The sequence below is a fragment of the Corythoichthys intestinalis genome, chromosome 14 (assembly GCF_030265065.1).
Source record: "Corythoichthys intestinalis isolate RoL2023-P3 chromosome 14, ASM3026506v1, whole genome shotgun sequence".
NCBI lineage: Eukaryota > Metazoa > Chordata > Actinopteri > Syngnathiformes > Syngnathidae > Corythoichthys > Corythoichthys intestinalis.
In genome coordinates, this window is record NC_080408.1 from 52376694 (window position 1) to 52398367 (window position 21674).

At 38.6% G+C, this 21674-nt stretch overlaps 1 protein-coding gene across 1 annotated transcript in view; it reads left to right on the plus strand.

Annotated features, from left to right (window-relative positions):
• The first annotated feature begins 4270 nt into the window (after positions 1–4270).
• LOC130929945 (vertebrate ancient opsin-like) overlaps positions 4271–21674 on the plus strand; it is a 154582-nt gene continuing 137178 nt past the window's right edge. Inside the window, exon 1 of the mRNA XM_057857582.1 lies at positions 4271–4643. Coding sequence (XP_057713565.1) covers positions 4271–4643 — 373 coding nt within the window. The remainder of the gene's footprint in view (positions 4644–21674) is intronic.

The window sequence follows — 21674 nt, forward strand, 5'->3', positions numbered from 1 at the left end:
GGAGAGCGTGGATAGATGGATGAAGGATGGATTTAAGGTTTTCCAAGAAAGTGAGTATTTATCGCTGCTGATAGTAACAGTTAGCTCCACCCCACCACTAAAAGCAAAAAGTCCGATGTGATTAATAAACCACTGCTCCGTTTTTGACTAATAAAAAGCTGGCTTGCACACTGCAGACAATCTCTGCGCCCGTCTTACCTTTGTTGTTTTGCGGCCAAAAGTTACATCCCATCTCTAAAATAACGCTGCCACTTCGCTGCTGCTAGCTAATTTGTCTGAAATGCATTGTGCAGGTCCTAGTAAAGTTAAGTATGCACTTTTTTACTTCTATTATTGGGTGACTTCCTTCTGGAGCATCAGCTGTGTTTCCCACTTTACGCATAGATGAGTACAGGAGCTGAGCTCATACACGTATGATTATCATCAGTGAATAGTCATAAAAATACACTAATAACTAGGGATGGGAATTGATAGGATTTTTACGATTCCGATTCCATTATCGATGTTGCTTAACGATTCGATTCTTTATCGATTCTCTTATCGATTCTAATTTGGGGAAAAAGAACAAACGTTTTGATTGGCATCGAGTTTGTTTAATCAGAAGTCACAACCTTACAAACTCACAACGAGATCAAAAGAGGCCCAAAGCCTCAATGTTAACTGTGGCAATAAGTGGCAAATACACAAGAATGTGTAACATTTTACTGAAACATTTATCTAATAGAAATAAAAAATATTGGTATATATTGGCAGATAGGTTTTTGTTCTGCCTTTGGCAATATGTGTTAAAGCAGGGGTCCCCAAACTTTTTTCTGTGAGGGCCACATAACTTTTCCCTTCTCTGATGAGGGGCCGAGGTCAGTTTGTTACAGAAAAAGTGTGACGATTGCAGAAGTGCATAAATGTAAAAAATTATTGTTTTTCAGAAGCCACAATCAAATAACCCTTTCTGGATTCTTTATAATAATAATAATAATTAATAATAAAAACACTATTAATTAAATAGATAAAAACCAAATAACCCTCTCTGAATTCTTCAAGGAAAAGGCCAGAAAATAAATAACACGATTGAGGAAAAAAAAAACAAACTCAAAATGGCCGGACCAAATGTGGAGGCGGGCCGTATTTGGGCCGCGGGCCGCAGTTTGAGGACTACTGGAGCGCGCATACACCCAAAGAAGAAATGTCGCATCCAAGTGAGTGAGAGAGGGAAACACTTCTACGAGCCTACTTCTTTGTTAATGTTAATATCTACAGAGGCAACGCCTGTATGTATCATCTTTTGTGTTGTTGTTGTTGTGTTTCCACTCGCGATCGGACACTTAAATCCAGTTGTGTAGTGGTTTGAACGATGTGCTAATGCTAGCGAACGAATGCTAACCATGCTGTTATTAGCAGCTAATCATCGCTGATTTACGTTGATGCAAACCTGTTTGTTATTGGGGACGAAATTGATTTGTTTCATTTCTATTCTTTGTGTCACTCTTCAAGTGATGGTTGAATAAAGTCAGCAAATTATACCAACGTCTTCTGCATCGTCATTTGGGAGTTTAGCTAGCTGTATAGCCGGGACTTGCAATGACTGCAAGTCGCTTTGTTGTAATTTTTCCTCGTGAAGTGAAGACACACTTTCGAGCGTTTGAACCTACGTGCTGCCATTGTTATGTTTATGGCTGCAATGCTCGTGCTTACCCGTCGTCACCTTTCATTTTCACACTCTTTCCTGGTGAAGTGTAGTCAAACTTTGGAGCGAGTGGTTCTTGGCGCCATGCTAGTTTGATGCGTCTGGACAACAACATGTCACGACGCAATACGCGTCTTTAGGAATCGTTAAAGGGATCGTTAAGGCTTTTTCATTGTGATGTCGAGGCCTCGAAACACTCGGAACCGGTTCCAAATTGGAATCGGATTTCGATTCCCATCCCTACTAATAACATTCATTCCACCACCTTTATTGACCTGTAGGAGTCAGAACAGAGTGATAGACAGATTTTCCACCCTTAAAAACCAGTGGCGCCTCCAGAAATTTTTCATAGGGGTGGCCAGATGGGGCCTCTTAAAATCTTGGGGTGGCAAACCAAAACGAAAAGCCATAATTTCAGGTTTTCATTGTATTATTGCAGTAAAAAGGTCAGGGGAAAACTATCAGAAAGACTTAAGGACACAGCTACGTATATACTTTGGTGTATTGTGGAATATTTTATGTTACTAATGATTTAATGTGCATAGTCCATAATCCATAGTCCTGGCTGTGCATTTAGGATGAAATGCATAACTGATGCTACAACAATCTAATGATATACTGGCAAGTGGGGTGGCCAGTGGGGTGGCCAACAAATTTATAGACCCTACTCACGTGACGTCACAGCCACGCCCCCGCGCCATGTTGTCCGTATACTCGTCATGTTAATGCATTAGCGCTTCGTAAATTCCTCCTATTATGGCGTGTTTTTCTGCTCGTTAACATTAATAATCAAAATGGTGAAGCCGTGCGTGGCGGTCGGTTGCAAAAACAGAGAAGATAGACGGAGAGACTTGAAGTTTTACCGTATTCCGAGAGACCCGGAGAGGAGACCGAGATGGACTGCTGCAATTCGACGAGAAAACTGGGCTCCAAACGACTACCACAGATTATGTAGTAGTCATTTTATATCTGGTAAGATGCATTTAATATATATTTAGAGGGTTTTGGGCTGACAACCACAATTAAGATCATTGCTAGGCTAATCGCCGACAACATACACTCAGACGATGTGAATGAACTACCTGAAAATATATAATTATAAGCGGATAATCAGACAGTTGTCATACAATTAATTTACAATTTCACTATTGAGGTCAAAAGCCAAAAAATAAATTCAACTAGGGACAATCTGGAGTAGTGCTATCGCACTTCATATTTATTACATATTATATATGTATGTAGTGAGAGTGCTATCGCTAAACCATATAAACATTAAAAGCCCTAGCTCCATTGACAAATGACATGAAATACATTAGACTTGACAGTGGATGTTAGCAAGAACAAAAGATTTTGAATTGAAAATTTCGTAACTCACCTTCCCGAGCACAAGATAGATTCCTGCCGAATTTTCGTGGACGAGGACCTGTTTCACCCAACCAGCAACGAAGTATTTATAAGCCTCCAAGCTCTTAAAGTTTTTCAAACTTTCGTGAGAATAGGCCGATTTTGTGTGGACAAGATAGTTGTAAATATCAGGGTAGCTAGCAGATGTCAGGCAAAGACGGCGAAGACAGCGGGTCGAAAAACATCGATTTAGGCATCAAATATGGATCTGGCGAATGGATAAACTGAAGCTTTTCCACATAACGCCTTTTATGCAACGCATCCAATGAGTTTACAGCATCAGATAACACCGGGGCTTCCATGAATTGCTCTATAACTTGCACGACTAATTGAAAACAATCAGAATAAGTCTAAAAAATACGGACAATATGGCGGCCGGATACAGCGACACGTTATTTTGTGACGTAGGTGAGTAGGGTCTATGGGGGGGGGCCGTGGCCCCCCTCTGGTGGCGCCACTGTTAAAAGCAGAAGGCATTCTTTGATGCTTCCATCTACCAAGTAACTTCCATTGTAGCCATTTTCCCCTTGTTGTTTCTACTGCATAAAAAAATAGACTGAAACAACAACAATAATAATATTGAGTATATGATCAGTTTTTTTTTAATGTTTGTGGAGTTTTGTGCTTGTATGCTACGTTCACTTACATCCTGTGCATCTCCTGGGGGCTAAGCCCCACCCTGTTCTTAAAACCTAGTGACGGCCCTGGTGTGTATTGAGCTCAAATTATGAATTATGATGACGATTGTCTGATTAATCTTCATGCCGCTCCGTTCCTACATCACTGGTGCCCCCCACCGCCACCCCTCACCCTGTCCCTACGTAAGCTGCTTTCACTCGGCCAACAGTCATTTAAATACGGTCAGAGAGGGAAGGTGACTGAGAGAGACACACAGGAGCTGCTGAAAAAGCCCGAGTGTGCGCCTAGGCTTCCGCTGCAAAGCAGTATCAAACTTTTCCCACCCACTCCTTCATACACTTTGACAACTTTCTAACATCGACCACAATAAACTAAAGTCCAAATGATGAGTTTCTTTTAAAACAGAATTCCTATGGCTGGAGGCAAAAACGTTTGTCCACTCACGCACACATAACGAGAAAATCCGAACGACAACTGTGTAATTGTGGTCGTTTATTAGTATCCATTTGACGCGAGGTGGCCACCGAGTGCGCCACTGTCGCGATGCTCTTGTCCAACGCAAGCCTGCGATTCTGCGCGAGCTTCAACAGCGCCCTGCACGCCGAGGAAGGGCACCTGGACCCGGGGGGCGGCTCTCAGCGCTCCACCCTCACTCCGACAGGGAATCTCATCGTTGCCGTGTGCTTGGGCTTCATCGGCACTTTTGGACTTATGAACAACTTGCTGGTGCTGGTCCTCTACTACCGCTACAAGATACTGCGCTCGCCTATCAACTTGCTCCTGATGAACATTTCCATCAGCGACCTGCTGGTGTGCGTCCTGGGGACGCCGTTCAGTTTCGCGGCCAGCACGCAGGGAAGGTGGCTCATTGGCACCAAGGGATGCGTGTGGTACGGCTTTGCCAACTCTCTCTTTGGTAAGTACTATTTGACTGTTTCCACAAGATCCGTGGCTCTATTTGTGTGCCGTTTAGCAACTTCAATGACAGCTAGATCCTGCCAACGCCAGGAGTTGTTGGTTTAAAAAAAACAAAAACGCTTTTCACGTGTAAATAAATGAATGAAATCATTTCACGTGATTCATTTCTTGCCTGGGAAGCTGCTGCCGGGGGTTCGCATGCGTTAAGTGGCAATATGGCAATTTCAACGTGCAATTTGAAAATTGCAAAGGTGGATGCTACAACTTTGTATTGCAGTTCTTATTAAGTGCATCTTCATTTTTCAAACGAGAAAGCCGTACACAAACGATAAACAATACACCCTGCTGTTGTGCGGCATGCGCTGAAATGCGGCAAATTTGAGTAACTGTGAGACTGTGTAAATCAACATAAAAAAAAATTTCCGAAGGGATAAAAATACTTTTCCGACGTACTGGTGCGCTGGTACGCGACTTGACAATCGTTAGTCTCATTCATGATGGACTGTGTAGATGGCACTGGAGCACCCTCGATATTCAGCCTGTAAACACACAGGATATGTCTGGGTGCAATAGGCTAAATAGGCGAGTTGAGCGGTTGAGCCTGAGGCAAGAGATGCTTCTTTGCCGCTAATTTAGCTGTGGCGCAAACTCCGAGGGTTATCAGCAGGATAGCTCATTGGCAACGGTTTGGAATGAGAAATGGGACCCGAGTGTACATTTGCTGGCGTCCTAAAAAATGAGCATGATGAAAATTAGGAAAAGTGCTCCATCCACCTGAAAGCTGGTAGGGGGAAACAATAGCCCTCTCCATTATAACATTTAAGAACTGTTTATTAAATTCACATGTCTAATACGCGTAAATTACGTTGCTGCTGCTGTAACATCAAAACAATAGCTTTATCAACAATTATGCTTACTTGAAGCTAATAATGCTCTGCACTTGTTAACATTAACATTGAAGTAGCTATGAGTATTCATTGTCAAGTAATTGTCTTCAATGTGAAAAATATATGCATTTATACGAATGTGTGTGTTTTATCAATAACTTAAAACTTTTTGAATGAGTACTGAATACTATTTCTGATTTAGGTTGAAGTCGGAGATTGGAGGAATCTGATTGAACAAAATACAGAGTATTGTCACGGTTTTTGTTGAATGGAGTATGCAGTGACTGTATTTCTTAGAGCTCCAACTTAGAATGTTATGATTATGTACATGTACAAAATAATATTAAATAATAATGTTAATACTTAATGTTTGCTTTTAACTAATACGTTTAAATAATATATTCAGTGATACTAGGTATAATTATTTCGCAAATAATTCCAACAAGTGATTTAGATTTCTCTTCTATTCTTGTATTTTAATACAAGTTTTCCAAATACTGAACCTTGTCTTCCTGTCATTTAATATGATGCATTACAAAAACCCATCACCAGAACTGTTACAGTACCACACAACTGTCAGCGCTGTTTTTCTATATATATTTTACTCATTTATCTTGTTTTCATTACTTGTTTCTGCAACAGGACACATCCATCAATAAAGTACACCAAATTTCGTGCTCAGCCACTTTGAAATCCAATATTTGATCCGATTCGTCCATCTTCACAATGAAAGCATGCTACTTTTCTGAATTACTTTTCATAGAATCACAAACTAACATTTATTTATATATGTATATGTATTTTGCTTTTAGTTGTTTTTTTCCCCTTGTTGAAAGACTTCCTTCTCATTCTTTTACAAGTGCATTGACAAAGCTGCAGTCAATTATCATGGTAATTTCCCTCTGTGGAAACTTTATGAAATCAATCTTTGTCCGTAGAACACACCACATAATGTGTATAGTTGACTTTTAAAACATTGCTTCAACTATTTGTTGCTCAAAAAATAAAAAATAAATTGAGGTACACACCACTTCGTTCATTGGAAAAATATCATCCATACCCAACCGCATTAGTGTGGTTTAAAGCACAATTCATCATAATGTCAGACCTTTTAGATGGTCTAACCTGTTCTCCACCTTGAGCTGAGGGCGATGTGTGCTACATAGTATCATAATGATTAAACACTTGCGCTGAAGCAGCAGTAATGAATAGTTTTGTCCTGCTGTGGACACATTAAATGATTAAAAAAAAAAAAAAAAAACAATGCTCAAAATTTATTGCAGGAAATAGATGTGGTGTGGAGCAAAATAGCCAATAGCCATTGTGCTCCTCACCATTGCAGAAAGTGTGAATGCAGCGTTGGTGACTTGAAAGGAGAATATAACTGGGATGTGGAATGGCAAAGCATAGACTTCACCATCAGTTGACGGAACACGGGGTTCGAGACCGATCCATAGGGGGCCTATTTCCATAAACTTAAAATTCCAATATTTTCAAAACCCAAGCTGCTAGCGACCTAAAACCAAAACAGGACCAGCGACATAAAAAAATTCAAAGTCGTTCCCTAATAAAATCCCGATTATTATGGTTTGTATTTTTTTTTTCATAAAAGTATAACAAAACTTAAAATGGCTATAAAATTCTCATATTTTACGATAGATGTACAAAAAAATCACCAAATGCAGAGATAATCACCAATATTTTCAGGATCAATGGTAAGATTTAACATACTGTATCATATAAGTGTTTGCCCAAAATAGCGACATTGATTTTTTTTTTTTTAGTGCAAGTTTCCACAACTAATAAATCACAGTATACAGAATCATCTTTTATTCAACAAATGCAAAAAATGCCTTCTTCTATATACAATAACAACTTATTTACGTGTAATTCCGATGTTACTACTCAGCACGTCTTGCAGGTTATTTGGCCCTCGTCGTTTTTAAATTGAAATATTACATAAAATAAAACACGTAAAAGGCAAATGTTTTTTGTATGGATGCAGAAATATCTAAATTACAAATTTTTTTGCAAAAAAACAGGCACTTGGCTGAAAATAATCTGATTATTTGACTGTAAAGTTACGCTGTTGTGTATGGATACAACATGTCTCCCATCACAAAACAAAGAACTTTTTAAGTTGAAAATTATTGTAAATAAATGTGTACATCATGGAATTTCTATAGATATGAACATAAAACAGTCTAGATACTTGGTTAAAAGCGAAAAACCGGGCAGTTATCATTCATTTTACGCAAATATTTTAAGCTAAAATTACAATATTGTGTATGGATACAACATGGCGGCCATCACAAAACAGAGCTTTTTAAGTTGAAAGTTCTTGTAAATAAATGTGTAAATCCCAGAATTTCTATAGATATTAAAGTAAAACAGTCTAGATTCTTGGCTAAGAATAAAAAACTAGACAATTAGCGTTCATTAATTGATGTCTAATATTTGGCTTATATATATAAAAAAAAAAAAAAAACGACTTTAAAAAATCTTTCACTCGCATATAATAAACTTTTAAACAAATTATGTCACAATGAAAAAACTGGTGTCTGTAAAAAAGTCACGGATATCTACCTCAAAACTATGGCTTCATTGTTTTCATTCATTCATTTTTTTGTTGTTACTGTTGCATTTTCTCTCATATGTTAGATGATAAATAATCGATCCAAACGAAGAAAATTTGAAGAAAAACATTTAAAAGGGTAAATTTATGAAAAAGAACATCTCGACCACTCCTTGATGTCTGCGATTTCTGCATCGCAACCCTTGTCATATTACCATGTTTCCCCCATAAAATCCCCCAAAAATCCAGCTGTGGCCATTCACAGCTGTGTCTTGACACTCAGTGATACATGCTACATGGAGGTTTTGGATCGAAACAATGTAAGTACTTGATAATATCTCAATAAAGTCATGGCGTCTTCAATTCTGCTCTCGCGTGCTCTCACCTCCAGATAGGGTTTCGCTGTTTAATTTTTTTTTTTTTTTTTTAACTGCCCTACTGTTCAAAATTTTTTTCCCCACCATAAAATTGAGATTTTAAGCTTTCCAATGATGTATCACATATGCATATCGGACAATTTTGAAAGTTGGCCAAATTGGGGGTCTCAGAGCAGAACTTCAAGTCACCTGAATGTTTTCTGCCATATATATTTTAATAAATGATTTTTTAAACACTTCAAATGTAATAATTATGATCAATTTTAAACGTAATCGTCCAACCGAATCATTTTAAAACAAGAATAAAGTAGAAAAATGCTTTTATTAAATGCTTCTGTTTACCTACCTCTGCTGTGACTGTTGGAGTGACATGTAGAAATGACAAATTGCTCATGATCACTTATGGCGTTTCTTTTATGTCTTGAACGTCTCCAAACACACACACATTAATTCTATCGCGGCTTCCTTGCAGAAACTGTTTAACAAGTTAAATGATGATTGACACATTGCTGTGTGTGAAGTCCACTTCTTTGGCAAGATTAAAGACAACCAGCGTTGTTAACTTTACTAAGCAAGTGCAGCAGTGACTGTGAGGAACAAAGAGCTGGGAGAGGGAGGGAGTCTGTGCGCAGAGCAGAAAGCAAGGCGTATGTGGATTGAAAAAAAAAAACTATCGCATGTCCTTCTGATGGGACTATCGCGCATGCGCACATCACGATGGCGATGTTTAAACGATATATCGTTCAGGCTTAGCTGATATCAATATACATCAAATATCGGCGCCGATTATCTCCATAGCAATATATAATTTAAAAAAAACAAAAACATTGTGCTGGTTATAGTCACCATGGTTTAGAGCAGGGGTGTCCAAACTTTTTGCTAAGGGGGCCAGATTTGGTCTGGTAAAAATGTGGGGGGCTGTCCTTGGCTGACGTCTTTTACGTAGAACAATATCTTTAAGCAAATATTGGCAACCCATTCTGTGTGTCACAATTGCTTTATTACCGTAATTTCCCAAATATAACGCACACTTTTTTTCCCCAAAATCAACTTGTAAAATCATGGTGCGCATTATAAACTGGCACAGGGATGGAGACAGAAATATATATATATATATATATATATATATATATATATATATATATATATATATATATATATTTCTATTAGGGCTGTCAAAATTAACGCGTTAACGGGCGGTAATTAATTTTTTAAATTAATCACGTTAAAATATTTAACGCAATTAACGCATGCACGGAACGACCCACTCAAGCATTGCCGCATACAGACTACAATGGCGCCGTTTAAAGTATATTAAGAGCTAAAGGCAGGGACAAGCAAGTGGAGTGGACGCAGGTGTTACCGGCACCCGCCAAGGGGGCCGCTGTTATTTTCAATGTGACCGGCATTGTCAGATTGAGCAGTGAGGAAGAAAGTGGTCGAGCGAGAGAGGGAGCGAGAGAGTAGAGAAAGTGCACAGTTAGCGCAGGCCCGAGTGCTGTGTTCCCCACATGCTTTTGTTTTGTTAATAATAGTATTCACAAAAAGCCATCTAACGCCTCTCGGTGTTTATATGTTCGCCACCGTCTTCCTCGGGAGGTAATCGGACGAACAGAGCCATCTGACGACAATGAGCCAACATGATTCACCGGTCCAATGGGGTCCATAGCACTACCAATTTCCAAGCAGGATGAATTGGTAACACATTTATTGGAGCCGCGCTATGTAATGGGTTACGCAGTAACATCTCTTCTACAATTGTTATAACTATTGTGGCAAGCAACATGGGGAAGTTTAACTCGAGATGATCTTTTACTTAACACCATGTATTGTACGCAACGCAGAGAAGATATATCCTTTGCAGCAACCACTGTGATTCATGGTTGCTCAAATTCCCATCATGCATTTGGGCAGTTAAGAACATTTAAACCGCTACAGTATCATTTAGTGAAAGCACAACAAAAATAATATTCCTATCTCTCAAAACTAAAATAATGTTTACAAAAAGAAAAGCGCTCAATGCAATGAGATCTGGCATTCCCAATCAAAATAGCTATGCAAAATAATACGCTATTCAAACATTAAGTTTAGCTCAAAAATACACTAGATGGCAATATTTAGTCCCAATATACAAACTGTCAAAATTACTATAGCTTGTACTCACATTTATCTTTTATGAATTAAAAGTCTTTCTATCCGTGGATCCCTTTCACAGAAAGAATGTTAATGTTAATGCCGTCTTGTGGATTTATTGTTATAATAAACAAACACAGTACTTATGTACAGTATGTTGAATGTATATATCCGTCTTATCTTTCCATTCCAACACTAATTTACAGAAAAATATGGCATATTTTAGAGATCGTTTGAATTGCGATTAATTGCGATTAATTACGATTAATTAATTTTTAAGCTGTAATTAACTCGATTAAAAATTTTAATCGTTTGACAGCCCTAATATATATATATATATGTGTGTGTGTGTGTATATATATATATATATATATATATATATATATATATGTATATATATATATATATATATATATATATATATATATATATATATATATATATATATATATATATATATATATATACACAGTGCCTTGCAAAAGTATTCGGCCCCCTTGAATCTTGCAACCTTTCGCCACATTTCAGGCTTCAAACATAAAGATATGAAATTTAATTTTTTTGTCAAGAATCAACAACAAGTGGGACACAATCGTGAAGTGGAACAACATTTATTGGATAATTTAAACTTTTTTAACAAATAAAAAACTGAAAAGTGGGGCGTGCAATATTATTCGGCCCCTTTACTTTCAGTGCAGCAAAATCACTCCAGAAGTTCAGTGAGGATCTCGGAATGATCCAATGTTGTCCTAAATAACCGGTGATGATAAATAGAATCCACCTGTGTGTAATCAAGTCTCCGTATAAATGCACCTGCTCTGTGATAGTCTCAGGGTTCTGTTTAAAGTGCAGAGAGCATTATGAAAACCAAGGAACACACCAGGCAGGTCCGAGATACTGTTGTGGAGAAGTTTAAAGCCGGATTTGGTTACAAAAAGATTTCCCAAGCTTTAAACATCTCAAGGAGCACTGTGCAAGCCATCATATTGAAATGGAAGGAGCATCAGACCACTGCAAATCTACCAAGACCCGGCCGTCCTTCCAAACTTTCTTCTCAAACAAGGAGAAAACTGATCAGAGATGCAGCCAAGAGGCCCATGATCACTCTGGATGAACTGCAGAGATCTACAGCTGAGGTGGGAGAGTCTGTCCATAGGACAACAATCAGTCATGCACTGCACAAATCTGGCCTTTATGGAAGAGTGGCAAGAAGAAAGCAATTTCTAAAAGATATCCATAAAAAGTCTCGTTTAAAGTTTGCCACAAGCCACCTGGGAGACACACCAAACATGTGGAAGAAGGTGCTCTGGTCAGATGAAACCAAAATTGAACTTTTTGGCCACAATGCAAAACGATATGTTTGGCGTAAAAGCAACACAGCTCATCACCCTGAACACACCATCCCCACTGTCAAACATGGTGGTGGCAGCATCATGGTTTGGGCCTGTTTTTCTTCAGCAGGGACAGGGAAGATGGTTAAAATTGACGGGAAGATGGATGCAGCCAAATACAGGAACATTCTGGAAGAAAACCTGTTGGTATCTGCACAAGACCTGAGACTGGGACGGAGATTTATCTTCCAACAGGACAATGATCCAAAACATAAAGCCAAATCTACAATGGAATGGTTAAAAAATAAACGTATCCAGGTGTTAGAATGGCAAAGTCGAAGTCCAGACCTGAATCCAATCGAGAATCTGTGGAAAGAGCTGAAGACTGCTGTTCACAAACACTCTCCATCCAACCTCACTGCAGGCATGAAAATCTCTCACCTTTCGGCGAAATTCGCCGTTATGAAGTCAAAAAGGATGACCTACGTGAATCGTGTAGATCCGAGGAGAAAACTTTTAAGGGGGGTGGGGGGATTCGGGTGTAGGCATGTGCCGGTTACCTTCACGGTTTACCATGCTATGAAAACGTGGCGGTTACAAATCCACTAAAATTTTCCGTCATACAGTAGTACGTATTCGTTATTTTTCATGTGTCGAAAATGCAGCCAGAAGTGGCTTGGCGCGGCAGCACTTACCCCTTCCTCTGTTTGATGGTGCGAGTGTCAGTGACGCTATTCCAGCAAACCCAAAAAGAAACACTCCAAACGCAAGGCGTAAATTCTTCAATTTATTGATCTCTCAAATCGTGGTAACTGAAATATACCAAATGAATACATTTAAAACGTTGTACAATCGTATTTTTCCACGTGTGAGTCGCTTCAACAGTTTAGCTTCATGAAAAAGTTCGCCAAAAACAAAACACACATTTTCCTTTCAAATTCAATACACAAAGTTACTAAAAACTTACAAAGACGAATGATAGGCAAGGCTTAGTTAGGAGAGCAACTTCATTGAGGTTAATCACAGCCGCTGAGAGAGAATCAAGTTTGTATGTGGGGAGGAGAAAAAGAGCGTCAAAGATCGCTAATTGCGACAGATGATCTTGTCCTAAGAACAAATTGACGTTCGCTGGACGAGGTGAGGTCTCACTCCCAATTTTTTTTTTTTAGATGAATGCATTCGCCAGCATATTGAATTTGGTGAGTAATGGTTTTAATCGTTTTCATATTTTGCAGTATGACAAAGTTACTGCCGTTTGTCGCAGCTTGCGTTGAACACTGCCAGAGCGTCCAGTGAAAAAATAGCTCCCATTAAGGTAGCGTCAAGCTTATGTATTTAACGGTAATATAAAAGCAGTGTTGTCAGTAACGCGTTATGTGAGTAATGCGTAACTGTAATCTGATTACTTTCTTTCAGTAAAGAACAATCTAACGCGTTCATTTTTCTAAATCAGTAATCTGAGTAAAATTACTTTCCTTGATGCCTGTGCGTTACTATTTTGTTATTGCCCCATAATGTATGTAGAATGAAGAATACTGTAGTCATGGGAGTGACATCACATGTCACATTTTCTAATCAAGGATGGAAAAAAAAGGGTCACGTGTATTACCATGATGCGTGAGCCGTGAGCGCTGGGAGTTTGCGGCCAAAACAACACAGCCTTGCTTCCCCTCCAGGATGCAATGAAATAGGCAGGAGATATACTACAAACGGCTGCATTTGCACACTGGAAACACAGCCATTACGTCACATTTTTGTCCAGTAAAGATGACAAAAACATCTCCGTGCGCTGCGAACTTTGCGCTGGCTCAAAAAGACTGTCGACCGCTATAAGCATCCAATTCAAGCACCACTTGGAATTACAGCACAACAGGTAACGCGAAAGCCAGGACTTTTTGATACTGCTCATGCTCAATCCTCGGTTCAAGCTCAGTTGTTGTTGAAAGTTTTCAAAGCTTAGGTTTAAAGAAATTCTAAATATCCATCTTGCCTCCTCAGCTATAGTTTTGGCTAAGCAATGCAAACGGCTGTCTCTAAGGTGCTGTAGTCACATGATCTGTTCGAAAAATAATTTGGACCCATTATGAAATAGTTTGAAGGATTCTTGTTCATTTCATTCATTTTTGTTGTTTATTTTATTGCTCTAAAACTTTTATAGACAACATTTTAATGGCCATATTCAATGGTCTTTATTTTAAAGGGGAAGTTCAGAATTTTTACATTAGGCTTAATCCCTGAGTTAGCCGGGGTTTAATTAGTCGTTGGAGTTGATTTGAACACATTTCGTGCAGTTTGCCAGTTATTTGTTAGTTTCAGGGGTCCGGAGTGGCTAAGATAGTGCGAGTCAATGGTGGTTGAAATCAACTCCTTCAACTAATTAAACCCCTGCTCGAATATTAAGCCTTATGTGAAAAATTAAAATGGTCAAATTCGCCACATGTAGGACGTTTCGCCGACAGAGGACATTTTGGCAGAACGCCGGAACATATTTCCTCCACACCTTTCTCACCTTTTTAACCCCTGACCCATTTTCATGCCTGTCACTGAGCTCGAGCTGTTTTGCAAGGAAGAATGGGCAAGAATGTCAGTCTCTCGATGTGCAAAACTGATAGAAACATACCCCAAGCGACTTGCAGCTATAATTGGAGCAAAAGGTGGCGCTACAAAGTATTAACGCAAAGGGGCCGAATAATATTGCACGCCCCACTTTTCAGTTTTTTATTTGTTAAAAAAGTTGAAATTATCCAATAAATTTTGTTCCACTTCACGATTGTGTCCCACTTGTTGTTGATTCTTGACAAAAAATTAAAATTTTATATCTTTATGTTTGAAGCCTGAAATGTGGCGAAAGGTTGCAAGGTTCAAGGGGGCCGAATACTTTTGCAAGGCACTGTATATATATATATATATATATATATATATATATATATATATATATATACGTCATCGATGACGTAAATGCGTCGACGGGCAAAACATACCGTCGACGGCTAATGACGGGTTAAAAAAAAATTACATGCGGATAAAGTTTAGAATGGCGGGCGCTCGCGATACAAGCGGTTGTTACTGGCACCCCCAAGGGGGCCGCTGTTATTTCAATGAGACCGGCGTTGTCAGATTGAGCAAAAAGGGAGAAAGTGGGCGAGCCAGTGAGTGAGAGGGAGCGTTGGAAAAGTGCGCGGGTAGCGCCGAGTTGTTGTTTTGTTCAATAAAAGTATCCCTAAAGAGCCATCCGACGCCTCTTGGTGTTTTTATGCACGCCGCCGCCTTACTGAGGAGGAAATCGGACGAACCCAGACGAACTGACGACAACGAGCCAAGTGAATCAACTGTGAGGAGTTGAAAACACCGCCAATTTCCAAAAAGGGCAGAGTTGTTAACACGTGAAAGCGGCATAAAGCCAAAAAAGCGGACCAGAATAGCCAGAGCCTGGAATTATTTCAAGGAAAATATGGAGTGTGCCACTTTGTGTACTCTTTGCTAAACTGAGCTCGCATACCACGGTAGCACGTTGGCTATGAACGAACACTTGAAGCGCCGTCACCCAAGTGTTATTTTCGAAGACAAGAAAAAACAACAAGCTAGCGGATTGTAAGTCCATACAACTTTCTAATGATTTTTTAAACGGAAGTTGCCTTTATGTGCGTCGTATCAACGTGCATTTTTATTTAATAAAATAATTAATATAATTATATAGTTTTAAAAATTATTCTTAAATGTATTGTATGGAAGCTCCCACTTGGGGAAAATATATACATATATCCTGTATATACAGTACATAATATAATAAAAATATATATGGAACCACACTGGCCTGCTTACTGTAATCCATGACTGCACTAATGTTAGTTATTTAATATTATAAAGTTTTACATATAGTAGAATACTATGAAATTAATACTATATATTTAATTTTTGTTACTGTGGGTATGTCTGCCTTTCATTGAAAATAATTGTGGTAATAGTTCAGTGTGCCCTCTACTTTATCTATTTTCAGGTTAAAACACACAAAAGTTGAACAGTTTTTCCCCATCCCCCAAAAATGCGGCATGCACACCAGAAAAAGCATCTGAACTCACACAAACCACATTCATTTTAACATTTAGAAATATATAAACAATGACATACCACAAAAAGAGTAAGAATTGTTTTGACTCCTGTTAAAGAGGTGAAGTTACAAAGTTTCCGTTTACACTTTTTTGCACTAGTTAATGCCAGCAGCATTTGACCTCATTGTTTGTGATTTATTATTGGTATTTATGTTATTTATTTATACTAGGGCTGTCAAACGATTAAAAATTTTAATCGAGTTAATTACAGCTTAAAAATTAATTAATCGTAATTAATCGCAATTAATCGCAATTCAAACCATCTCTAAAATATGCCATATTTTTCTGTAAATTATTGTTGGAATGGAAAGATAAGACAAGATGGATATATACATTCAACATACGTTACATAAGGACTGTATTTGTTTATTATAACAATAAATCAACAAGATGGCATTAACATTATTAACATTCTGTTAAAGTGATCCATGGATAGAAAGACTTGTAGTTCTTAAAAGATGAATATTAGTAAGTTATAGAAATGTTATATTAAAACGCCTCTTAATATTTTCGTTTTAATAAAATTTATAAAATTTTCAATCATAAAATAAACTAGTAGCCCTATTCTGTCCTCAATGTGTGTGAGTACACACATTGACAGATAGCGAACATAAGTTCCAAAAAGAAATCAGACGGTGTGGCAAAGTTGCATGGGCTTTACTGAAGTCATCTCTTTTTGACAGGAGCACGTTTCTTGTATTTTTGTAAAACTGAAAATAACAAGGCAATGTGTCAATAACTTGCATAAATCACAAAATAACAAAATGTACACACACGTGTCCATTTGAGCAGTAGCACTAGCCAATTAGCTCACAAGCATCTAACAATGTAACAGCATTTCACCATATATGTGAACAAATTCAAATACACATCATCAATAACTATCTAATGCTCATGAAAATAAACAAAGGAGGAATATAACTCACAAGCGATGCATGTATTAGACACAAACAGTGTGATGGGGCTATGAGAACTGCCACTGAATACTGGATGCAGACGTTAGCTGGTCTGAATAGCACTGTCTATTAGTGTGAGTTCGCGTCGACATATAATCACGTCAGAAAAGCGCGCCGAAACCCAAATAATCAGCTGCACTTAATTGCCAGCAGAGGGCGACATTACGCCACATAACATATGCAAGTCACACCCAAGCGCCAGCAGAGGGCGGAAAAACTCCATAAAACACAATTAACAAGTTGGCCTTTCACTGTACTGACATTTAAATCTGTCTGAGCGGGCCTAGTGCGTTAATTGCGTCAAATATTTTAACGTGATTAATTTAAAAAATTAATTAACGCCTGTTAACGCGATAATTTTGACAGCCCTAATGTATACATTAATAAACCATTTAGGTGTTCCCATTTTTTTTGTGTGAATTAATAAGCTTGAACAAAAATTTCATTTTTAAAGTAGTGAAAAAAAAAAATATTAGATTAGTCGACTAATCGTAAAAATACTAACTAATCGGGGGGAAATTAGTCTTTTGGGACAGCCCTAATATATATATATATATATATATATATATATATATATATATATATATATATATATATATATATATATATATATATATATATATATATATACTGGACTGTCTCAGAAAATTAGAATACACAATATTCTAATTTTCTGAGACAGTCCTGTACATTAATCCACCATTTAAAGCAGGGGTGTCCAAACTTTTTGCAAAGGGGACCAGATTTGGCGTGGTAAAAATGTGGGGGGCCGACCTTGGCTGACGTCCTTTACATAGAACAATATACAGGACTGTCTCAGAAAATTAGAATATTGTGTATTCTAATTTTCTGAGACAGTCCAGTATATATATATATATATATATATATATATATATATAATAAACAGATTTTTTTTATTGACACGGCCGCTTTGTGTTGAAGAAACGTATGCGGCGATCCGTTGCCGACATTTACGGTACCTGACGTCACCATTTTGTTTCGGGAATACTTCACTCTGATCAGTCGAATGATTTCATCTGTGTTAAATTCTGCTTTTTTCATTCTTCATAAAGCACAGAATTTAGTTTTTTGAACTCATTTGAGTCAACGTTTATTGCAGCTCCGCAACTCGGACCATAACAAACGTAACAACACAGACTTCCTGTGTGTGTCCATAAACTAACCCAAATAACAATAGTTCCTATTGTTGCTGCCATGTCTGTTTTATCTTGTTTTGAAAAAACCTAGAAAACTTCGAGTGCCGTGTTCAACGTTTTTTTTCTTGCTTTCAATGAAGCAAGAAAAAAAACTCTGGCTCATAGACAATCACAACATAGATATGACAATACAGCAGCATGGATCCACCAGTGCCACAACATAGAACAACATAACATAGAATACCAATATGTCACAGTGTCGACAGCGATGAGCTCTCTCGGATTTCCGACTTACGTTCTCACTTTCATTTTACCTTATCAATCCATGGAAGAAACATTTATTCATCATGATGAAACGAGCAAGTTATACAGCAACCTTAAAAAGAAAAGTCACATCTGTTTTGTTTTCTCCTAGATTCTGGTAAATTGGAGAAGTTGTCAAATCATATTATTACGATAAATATTGTCAGTTAATGGTAATGTTTTGAACTACCAATATGCTATGCTTGTGCTGTGTTTCACCAGTCAGTAAAATGACATTTCTGTATCTGTACACGAGCTCTGTTTTCTTGTATTCTTCTATTTATTGGTGCTAAAATTAGGGTGCGCGTTATAAATGGGTACAATAATTTCCCCTAGATTTACAAATATATTTGGGGTGCGCATTATACACAGGTGCACCTTATATTCGGAAAATTACGGTATTTTTACATTTGCTTTATTATTATTTTTTTAATTAAGAATTTCAACAATCTCGCAACTAGCCTCTGTGGCGCTCTCTTTCGACTCTCGGGCTATGGCAAAATACTACTGCTGTGAAATTTAACTAGCTTCAAGTTGCTTTAATTTCTTTCCGCGAATCTTCCCTGTAATCTTGCCGTACATGTCAGCGTGTCTTGTTTGGTAATATTGCCTCACATTGAACTCTTTAAAAACAGCAATGACGCAGACACAGTTGTTGCATATTTTAGTGAAGAAATAGTCCAATTACCACCTCTCCTTGAGGCATTATCCGTTGCAGTCACTTTTTTTGTTGATTGTCGCCATTTTAGAAAATTGGAAGTAAAGGGTCACCCGGGGTAATGTTGCTTAGAGTGCTGCTGCCTTTTAGTGGGTAAATGAGGAGCAGCATTCAGTGTGTAAACTACTTCATATGCTGGAAGCAGTACTGCTGACCAATTTATTAAGTCTGCGTGCGGGCCAGACGTTATTGATTTTATGACAGAGGCTGGGGGCCGGATGAAATTTGACCACGGGCCGCATTTGGCCCCCGGGCCAGACTTTGGACATGGCTGGTTTAGGGCCAGTTAACACTTGAGTATGTTACTCCCACCTTGTGGTCATAATAATTCACTGCATCCACCATGTGATGCAATTTGGAACACATGCTCATTCACTTTTACAGCACACAGCCTTTCGGTAGAATTGAATCTGTTGAGTGCTTTCTGTTACGTTTCTGCCTTAGAAACTATATTTCTGTAAGTATTTTAGATCTATACCAACCTGTTAATATGCAGCATATGTGTGTTTGAAGAAAACCTATATGATCGAAATTTGTTTCCAGGTCCTGCTGTACAGAAGCTAAAAGTGAAGTGTGGTGTCTACATGGTATTTGTATACTGACGTGTATTGTGCAGTTGTGTTGAATGCATGCATGTTTCTTTGTTGTTTCACAAACTTAAATGAACTACTTCATGAAAAAAGTGAGTGAAAGTGGCTAGAATTTCTTGCCGGCATTCCCGAACCCTATCTCAAGCCCATTGGCTCAAGTGGTTCAACTAACTTTGCGACTTAAGTGATCACGTGAAGCTCTGGCGTCGAATGAAGTGTAATGTAAACATTGGTCTCATGTGTGGGGACGAAGTTTGTCGTAGCCAGTGACGTTTCAAACACAGTTAAAGCAGAAGTTCAGGATTTTTGACTTTAGGCTTAATCTTCGAGTTAGCAGGGGTTTAGTTAACTCATTTGCTCCCAAAAACGTATTAATATGTTCTATTTTGTATTGTTTCAGTGTCCCAAAGACGTATTTGTACGGCTTTTACCTTTTTTTCCATAAGAGACATCTCTGGGTTCTGATTCAACTTAGCTCCAAAGCACAACACTGAAAATCCATTTTAAAGCAATAAGACTGGCCACTGGAAGGCAGTAGCGCATTTGGTAGGACCCTAAACCAGATTCTACGGAACGAACGGCCGGGCCGCCGGTGGAAGACGACCGAATGGACGTCCAGGATGCCAGGCGGCGACCGGGACCACCAGTGCAGCGGATGATGCCGTTGAGTCCGTGTTGCTCGCCGAGCAGAGACAGGCGGCGATGAAGGAAAAGTTTCCTCCGCTGTCGCGGCCACAACAGCGTCATCTCTCAGTTAATTAAGTGTAAAGAAATTGTTACTCTGCTATCAAAAGCTCTATTTGTCTTGTTATTTATGTTATTTTGTAAAAGGAAAACATTATTCAGATGAGCAGGGCGGAGTGATATCGTATCTGTTTTTTCTCACCGCTGATTTTTAATGTCGTAGCCAGCAGCAGGTTACCAGTTTATATTTTTCCTCGTTCTTCATAGGGAATTTGTGGAAACTTTCCTTTGCCCGTTTCTTCTGTATGTTTCTACAGCCTCTAAATGCACATTTCACCATGTTGACGGTCGTCAGTTAATTCAGCAGACTGATGCTGCATTCGAGGAAGGTGGGAAGAGAGTTTCCAACCTCTGATCTGAAAAAATATCATTAGTACACCTCCACTATTTGATCGCTTATGAGAGCTCAGGTTTGCTGGAGGTCAAAATGTCTTCTGAAGGCCAAAATAAAAAACAACTTGTGGCGATCAGCCATCTTTGCTGTTTACATTCGCTTGGAATGCTTTAAGGTCACAACTGGTACCCTCCGAGCGGGATAAGTCCGACTTCTTTTCTTACTCGAATGCAGCGTGAGAACGAGTGACTGAAGCACTCCTCTTTATTGGGGTCGTATTACGCATCTAAAAAAAATAGTCCTGCAGAATGAAATGAATTACGGCAGTTTGGTGTGACATTTTTTTGGCCGCATGGGTGTTTTGAAACCATGATCTGTGTTTTGAATTTATTTGACTGCGTTGGATCTGTTCGTAGATCTGTATCTTTTTTTATTGGCATGCTATAATGGTGCCATTGACTAGCGCTAGCTTAGCCACGCCGGTGCCCTGAAACTAACCAATAACTTGCAAACGAATTTGTTGAAATCAACTCCACCAACTAACTAAACCCCTGCTAACTCGAAGATTAAGCCTAATGTCAAAAATCCTGAATTTACTCTTTAAAGTTTTGGTTATCAGTGTCCACATGATGGCGCCACACACACAGAATTCGCACATCTTCACTCTCGGTGGAGTTTTCAAGAACTCTCATTTAAATGGGCGTGGATGTGTGGATGATAGGCCAAACCGTAGAGGAAGTTCTTCTTTTTGCCAAATACCCTGCTATGTGTAGACATGGCCATAGTGGTAGGCAGTTGATTGCAGCATGGAGGCA